This window comes from Thunnus thynnus, chromosome 3 (assembly GCF_963924715.1).
Source record: "Thunnus thynnus chromosome 3, fThuThy2.1, whole genome shotgun sequence".
NCBI classification, from domain to species: Eukaryota; Metazoa; Chordata; class Actinopteri; order Scombriformes; family Scombridae; genus Thunnus; species Thunnus thynnus.
In genome coordinates this window covers 725359-733924 of record NC_089519.1, presented here as the reverse complement: position 1 = coordinate 733924, position 8566 = coordinate 725359, and the positions used below count along the sequence as shown (strand labels likewise).

General features: G+C 39.5%; 1 protein-coding gene across 1 annotated transcript; it reads left to right on the top strand.

The window, feature by feature from the left end:
• The first annotated feature begins 1791 nt into the window (after positions 1-1791).
• LOC137180515 (endoplasmic reticulum resident protein 27) lies at positions 1792-7499 on the top strand. The gene is made up of 7 exons (XM_067585906.1): positions 1792-1907; positions 2841-2926; positions 4623-4760; positions 4872-4988; positions 5091-5216; positions 5328-5525; positions 7381-7499. Exons 1-7 carry the CDS (start codon positions 1850-1852, stop codon positions 7420-7422), a joined length of 765 nt encoding a protein of 254 aa, XP_067442007.1. The 5' UTR covers positions 1792-1849; the 3' UTR covers positions 7423-7499.
• The last annotated feature ends 1067 nt before the right edge of the window (positions 7500-8566 follow it).

Here is an 8566-nt window from a genome sequence, read left to right as displayed (position 1 = left end):
TGCTGTCTTTAAGCCCCATGTGAACATGGGATGCCCACGTCGTCATAATATACACCAACGCTGTTAGCCAGGTAACAGATTTAAATTTGTTTACAATAATGTATATCATCACTATTGTTTGATTTCTACTTGTTTCTATATTCATACAGTTATGTCCCATTTCCTCTCTCCTCATGGACAGAAAAACTTATTGATATTTTGTTTACTGTATGTCTTTAATATGTTTTACATATTATGGCACTTGTTGCCTCACAGACCAGATCTCACTGACCACATCAGGACGTTCAACTACAGACAGTTTTAAGAGACACTTTGTGCTCGACACAAACAGATGTGCAGCTTTTATAACAATAACCTGTTTTTCATACAAAGGTTTTACACGTGTATATGAGAAGTGTTTGGATTTACTTTATGCAAACCCACACAGTCACACGAGGAGAAAGTTTACAGGGTTCAGACCACAGCTGTTGCTACCGTCTTGTCCTTACGAGGTCATTGTATTTTAGTGCATGCGGCTTGTTTTTCTGCTCTGTGGTCGACCAAAGTGTAACTTGCATGCAGTTTTTAGCACATTTCCTTTTAAGAGGGAAAAATGTTTAAACTCTGAGTAAAACATCAGACTTGATATAAAACATTTTTTTTGAGTTTATTGTAATTATTGGTGTTACTGATTAAAACTGCAAATCAGTGACTTTTAGTTTGTTGTTTTAGGGTCAACATTAAGGACATTAAGGACAGCGCGTGTGTCTGATGGTTACTGATGTTTTTCTCTGTTAACTAATTATTGGAACAAACTTTTTATGTATTGTTTCTTGACTCAAAATATTTGATTTTATTACATTTAAATATCTGTAATAAGCTCTTCTCTGGCATGATGGTGATCATTAAAAGGCACTGACACTAATTTAACACTTATAGTATCTTTTTGCATGAAGACATTTGCTGTGTGCACTTCCTGTCTAACACTACTCTGGATATATAACTGGTGACTGCTCACATGATATAAAAACAACATAACATGGAGTTCATGGTGACATTTCATGATGACTGAGGTCACCTTCACTTATACAGCTGATTAAATCTTGTTCTCATAACAGTTTGATTTTCCTTCTATCAAGAGATGTTTAGTGTAAATTCTTCAGATATATTTGTTTACAGTCATTGAAATACATACCTGTTATTCCCCCCCAAAAAATGCAGATTTTATTTTGTCTTCAAATACCTGCTGTAATTCCAAACATCACATATTCTCCTACTATAATTAAAATACTTAACTAAGTGTGGCTGCATGATGAATAAACTGAGTAGGACTTGTGTCCCTCATGTGGTGAACACACCAAAATGCAGCCTGGTTAATCTCCCATTCTTCACTGGTCACACGTCTCCTTACTGGTTATTTGCAGCCCGGGGATAACGCATGACTGTTACCCAACTGAGCCTCCTACGCACAACAAATTTATGTAACACATTGCAGCACAAAACATTTTAAGAGCAAAGTTGTTGAGAAGATGCTACTAACAAGACACAAGGTGAGTGATGTGTGGACACGCAGGATGCAGAAAAGCAAAAGTCAAAGAAATTCACTGTATCATTGACCCGTTCTGCAATAGCACAGGCCCACACACACACCTGTCCCCTGTCCTACAGCGACACGTACTCCAATGTCCCAGCACCCCAACTTATCAAGAACACCTGGCTGGTTCCCATGAAGCCTCCAATCACAACCCACCTCCAGCTGCCATGTGGCGACCGTCAGAGAGCTGACACGACTCTTTATACAGACTCAAGCAGCTTGTCTGGTCTTTTTGGTTTTTCCTTTGGTTTATCTGCCGGCCTGTGAAGTCGAAACATGCTGCTCACTCTGTGTTTCTCCCTCCTGGTGTCTTCTGTCTTTGCCACAGAGACAGGTAAATTGATTTAAATATCATCTATATGCATAACATGTATATGTATAATAAATCTATATACATATTTTGTAATCTAGTGCTCCTCTCTCTGCTCTCAATATGAAGTGTTGCAACACTGATCTACTAATATACAGTTTTTAGGGATGGCAACGTGTCCGCCAGACCGCCACTTTGGTCCAGACTGAAATATTTCAACAACTACTGGATGCATTCTCATGTCAACTTTGTTCAAGCATTCATGGTCCTCAGATGAGGAATCCTCTGGTGATCTGCTCACCATGACGTTCACATTTGTGGTTTTGAAAGATCTCTACAACTATTGAATATATATTGCCATGAAATTTTGTGTAGACATTCACGTCCCGCTCAGGATGAATTGTGATAACTTTGGCGACTTATCTTTTCATATGGTGCCGTCATCAGGTCGGTATTTGAAGTTGTCCAATACTTTGGTTTGTAAAACTCATGACATTCCTATCAGCCTTAGCTGTACTTTTTTTTAGTGCTAAATAGAAATGTTAGCATGCTGGACTAAAATGGTGAACATGGTAAACATTACAAACATTTAGCATTTTAGCGTTTTCAGCTCAAACCACCGCTGTGAGTCTAAGTATAGCCTCACAGAGCTGCAAGCATGCCTGTAGACTCTTAGTATTGTTATGACAATGACACGACTGCAAACTATGTAGAATTATGTGTCAAGTAGTGCGTGACTGTGGCTCAGCAGGTAGAGCGGCTTCCCCACTAACTGTAGGGTTGGTGATTTGATTCCTTTACTCCTCCTGTCCATATGTCGAAGTGACCTTGAGCATTACACATAGTTTCTGTTGATGGTCAGCCCAGCGCCTCGCCTTTGTCTTTTAAGATAGAAAAGCATTATATTAATGCAGTCCATTTACTATTTTTGTGTAATTCTGTGTCTTTCTTTCACAGACGGTGCCCTTCCCAGGCTGACTGACACCAACGCTGCTGAGGCCTTCATTGACTCTGCTGAAGTGGTGGTCATCGCATTCCTGGAGGTCAGACAAAAGGAAATGAGGTCACACAAAGAAACAAGTCATCTTAAAAACAAACCCACATAGACTTTTTTGTGGCTTATTTTATTATGCTAACATGCATGTGACAAACCAGACATAACCAGACAAATTAGCAAAGGGTGAGACGGTGAGATCGCCAAAAATACTGCATTTGTTTGCACCCGTCTTGGCGATACTGTCATGAATAGATTTCAAAGAAAGATATATTTCCTGTGGCCACACCTTTGGCAGCGCTGGTGCTGTGAGGACAAAGGGTGGCTGGCTGGCTGTCTGTCCCACAGAGGCGAGCCCTTTGGCCAGAATCTGTGTGCCAGGGAAGATGGCAGGCTACTGGACAGGAAATACATACGTATCTGAAGTCTTGTGGGATTGGCTCAATTGACCTTCTCATAAACAAGTGCAAAGGCAGAGAGAGGGTTCATGAGAGGAGCGTGCAAGAGAGAAAAGAAGAGCACATGAGGATAACAAAGTAGTTGGTCCGTGATGCTGAAGGCAAAGGAAGACCAAAATATTTGTGCAGTGACTCACGGTGAATGAGCACATATTACAGGCTGCAAAATGATAACATGGATCGCCAGAGTGTACGCAATACTGTCTCAGAAATAACCGTGATTTACCATCTTCTAGGTCAGTCTCATCTCTCCTCCCAGTGTGTTTGTTTCTCTATCACTTGCTCTCTTTCTGCCACCTTCATTCCATTTTCTTTTTATTATTATTTTTTTTTTGCTTTGAAGAGAGAATTAACAGGAGAGTTGTTTGGTGTCCCCCACACCCGCTGGTGGTCTTTGAGAGAGAGAAAAAATTCTTGTTGAGATGAAGAAAACATCAAAAAACAAAACAAAAAAAACACACTCCTATTCCTAACACTAACCTCCACGGGTAAAGTATTGCATCAAAAAAAAAAATCAAATTCCAGATGGTTCTGAATAAAAAGCCCATTTATAAAACATATATAGTGGTTATTATGTGCAGCGGTGGAGGATGTATTAAGTTAAGTGAAAAAGTAAAAAGTAGTAATAACATAATATAAAAATGCTTCATTACAAGTGAAAGTCTTCTATTCAAAAATGTATTTAACTAAAAGTTTGTAAATATCAACAAAATGAACAGCAGAAGAGCTCAGGTCATTCTTATATTTTAAAGTTATGTAACTTGATTATTATTTCAGATTGATTAACATGTAAGCTGTATTTTAACATTACAGCTGGTCTAGTTATAATTTTACTTACTTTATATGCTTTTGGTCAGTTTTATGTAAAACACATCATAATCTGCAAGCAAGTAATTATAGCTGTGGAATACATGTTGTGTAGTAAAAAGTACAACATTTCCCTCTGAAATGTGGTTTAAAGTAGCATAAAAGTGACGTACAGTATGTGAGTGCAAACGACAGTACAGTGCTTGAGTGAGTGTACTTAGTAACTTTCCACCACATCAGTGCATGGGGGGGGGGGGGTCTTATAAGTGCCCGCCTGGCACAGATGTTTAATCCGACCCATGTATGAAAGCATACGTCCCCCTCTTTTTAAAATGTGCCTTATTGGCACAGTATAGGTCTAATAATTCACAAATTCTAAGAAAAAAGACAAAAGATATGCTCAGTACAACATAATGTATTAATGAAAGAAAAAGACATTTAAAAAAGGACAAATATGTGTCTTTCCCTTTTATATTTCAGGGAGAGGAGAGTCATGGCTATAAGGAAATTGTGGCAGCTGCGAAAGTAGTCGACTCAGTCCCTGTAGCCATTTGCACTGAGAAAGAGGTGTGGGCTGACTACAGCGTCGACTCAGACACCATCACAATCTTCAGAAAGGTATTTTACACCTTAATGACTGTGCATCGGTTTTACATCATGAGCCGTCTTTCACAATGATAAATGTGATGAGTTCAATCAGTCGTATGATGATGGTGTGATGTGATCCAGGCAGATAACCACCAGGAGAACCTTGTACTTGCCGAGGCCAAGAAGTTAGAATCTGAAGGTCTTGTGAACTTTATCACAATCAACGAGGTCCGATACTTGACAGAATACAACCAAGTGGTAGGTCCACCTCTGCATTATAATCATTAAAATGTTTAACAGTCTGTCTAATCTTTGTTTCTTTTTTATTGATTGATTTTTATTTGATTTCTCCCTCCCCAGACAGCAGTGGGCCTGTTCAGTTCAGAGGTGAAGTCACACCTCCTGCTTTTTGCTAACAGGGGGAGTAAAGAATATACTGACCTCAAGGAGCAACTGGCAGCTCTGGCCCCAGAGTTCACAGGCAAGGTGAGTATTCATCAGACTAATTTACTGAGTAAAAAAGTGTTTAAGTATGTGGCACAGTAGGCTGAAACAATCAGACAACAATCTAACAAATGAACTGACTCTGCTCTGCAGTTCTTGTTTGTGCTGATCAATGGAGCAGTGAAGTCCAACTTTAAGTCACTGGGCTACTTCGGCCTCAAGTCGAAGGACCTCCCACGAGTTGGCATCTACGACAGTGCCTCCGACATGAAGTGGCTCCTTCCAGAAGGAGAGATTTCTGCCGAGCGAGTACGAGAGTTCTGCCAGTCCTTCCTGCGAGGGGAACTGAAGGTGAGAACCTTTAAAGGGGAACTCTACTGATTTTACACATTGGTTTACAGGTGTTGAGGAACGCTACTGCATATGCGCTAAAAACTTGTATAAAGCCTTTTGTGGCTCCAGGAGACGCACAAAATCTGATAAATTGCCTCAAAAAAAGATGTTGGTTGGGGTTGAAAACCAAGTTTGAAAATGTAAAAAAAAAAAAAAACTGGGTTGTGTAGCTAGAAAGAAGTAAACTTACTAAACCTCTGTAAGCTGAACTCATCTCTGTTTGAGACTATTAGCTGCTACTAACGTAACCGACCTGTCAGCAGTTTCTCTTAACATGTAGTGTAGTGTAAAGGCTAATTTATGGCGGGTCGCTCAACAGAAATGAAAGACCTACACAACATTTTCAATTTTACTTCGATGAAAGGTTTTAATCATCTCCATGGTAACCATGTTATCCTCCAGCCAGCTTGTGTAGTTACATCATATCATCCCAACCAGAACTAATTAAACAAGGACATTACAAGTTATCTAAAGTTACAGACCAAAATATTAATAAGGAAGTTGAGTGGAAACTACGATCTCCATGGCGACGTAGGTAACACTACCCAATCACATTGCACAACAAAATATGAGTGTCTATGACATAACTAAATTCTCCAGGTGCACGATATGAAAGGAAAATGTTGAGCAACACTTTTTTTCTGTCAAAAATGCGCCATTTCTGTCGAGCGACACTTATAAAAAGTGTTGAGCGCCCTTCCATAAATCAGCTTAAAATAAGCAGCACAACAATTAACTACAAAAAAAACAAGAAATGGTATAATAAAAACAAAAACAGGAACACTCTGTTCCACTTGTAATGTTTGAGAAACTGGCAGAAAGGACAGTGAAGCTGAGCCACACCGGCAATGGACACCAAGAGCAAAAGCACTTCTTGTCGTCACTGTGCCACACGAAAGACAGGAAACCTCACTATGTGCACTAATTTGCTCTGTTACACCACACACAGAGCTCCCGCTGGGTGTGACAGTGTCTGAGGCCTTACAGCCAGACAGAGCGACTAGTTTATTGCGAGGACATTACTAAACAGCTGCACTAAAAAAAGATTGAAATCTGATTATATTATATTAGATGCAGAATTTCCACTTGAATTCAAATGGAAACAGTCCTCTCCGTTTGAAATGACACGATGCAATCTCAGCCAAACTCTTTGATTTTAGTCAGATACTGTAAACAAGAAAAGGATTCACTGAAAGAAACATGATGATAAGATGATGTCATACTTCTTAAAAAAAGCCTCCTTCAAGCTCCGTCACAGCTGCTTCTCATGTAGATGAGTTTTTCTTTTATCATTAAGCTCCTGATACACCACAGCTTCCACACAATCACCCACTGTCAAAATCACCAAACTCACCAGATTTATAAAACAGTTCTACCCTCTTGATGCTGCAGATACATTACATCAGTACATTTGCTTCAGGCGCAACCATAATTTCCCAAAGAACTGAATGAGCTGATTATGAATAAATATAAATAACCTTTGTGTACCTGATAAATATGGTTTAGAAATTCTGTGTCTGTCCTTGTTCTTCTTCTGCATTTATTACAGAACATTTTGAAAATACTATATTTTTCTGATTATTATAGAAATGAAGCAGAACGTAAATAAATTGAACATCTCAAAATGTGCAAATGTTGAAACGGATAAAGTTTCCTCCTTCAAGCTTTCCATTTTACAGCAGATTTGATCATATCTGTGAAAACAGAAAATGTTAAATAAATACCTTGAGGTAGAGACTAGCTTATCGTTCCCTGTCTTTCACATATCTGCTGCTGTATCACACTCGTCACACTCATCTCTTCCATCTTTCAGGAGGTGAAACAGGCAGGAGCAGAGGCCAAAACAGAGCTCTAAGACCGGATGAACAAATGTCAATTAATTCATATTTTATAAACGGAATAAAAAACTGAATATAAAGTGAATGAACTTGACTGTCTTTTCCCATAATGTCTTCCCTCCAGCACAAAGGAAACAATACAAAGTGTGCGTGTGTGTGTCATGTGTCCTCAATTCTTTCTCCGTGTATGTTATGTTTTGTCTGTTTACGCGAGTGTGAGCCCGTCTGCGGTCTAGTTAGCCGACCACAGGTTACTGGCCACAAGTTGCAGAGATCTGGCGGAGTTTGTTTGTCTGTCCACTAATGTTATTGTCAGAACCACAACACACCGACCTCAGGGAGAGTGACAGAGAGCAGACTGGGAAGTCATGGATATATGGCAGTGAAGACGCAGTAGTTAGCGGTACTTTCTCATATGAGTCATCCTGGATTGTGGAAGTGTGTCAATAAAGTGAAAAACATCATCTGTACAAGATAAACTAACATGAAAACCTCCAGTGAGGAATGTGAGGGAATCACAGAGGCAGCACAATCGCATACATTTGAAAGTAGGTCATCAATTCAAAATTAATCTAATGATACTTGACTCAAAGACATAACGGGCTCTAAAGACGGGATAAAAGAGAGAGTATTTAGCAATAAAGCCTATAAAAGCTCTCTAGAACAACAACAGATGGGCTGTGGACATCAAGAGAGAAAAAGTTTGGGCTTGTCCCAGAAATATTCTCTCAGGCAAGAAGGGAATTTCAAGGCCTAGACGAGGATCAGTGTAATTAGTGGTGTTGTATTGCCAAGCGGATACATCCGGCGGAATTGGGAAAGCCTGGCAGGTGGACGTTTCTCAGGGACCAGATGGAAATATACAGTGTGTGTCGCCTGCCATCTGAGTTTGTTTACGGCTGTAATTGAGACAATCCACTCATGAGACAATGTTGGATAAAGAATTGATGGGAGTCTGCGGATAAAAGAGACATGAGAGCATATTTTAGTTTTATAACATCAAGAGGAAAGTAAGATATTGTCCCTTTATAAAGCAGTTAGCCTTTATTCTTATGTCTGCTTGGCATAACTACTTTTTTAAATAAAACAATAGTCAAGTTCCCCAGTGAACACTGACACATGTTTTTCTTGCTGTAATCATTCCTCCTGTTCATGCTGGCA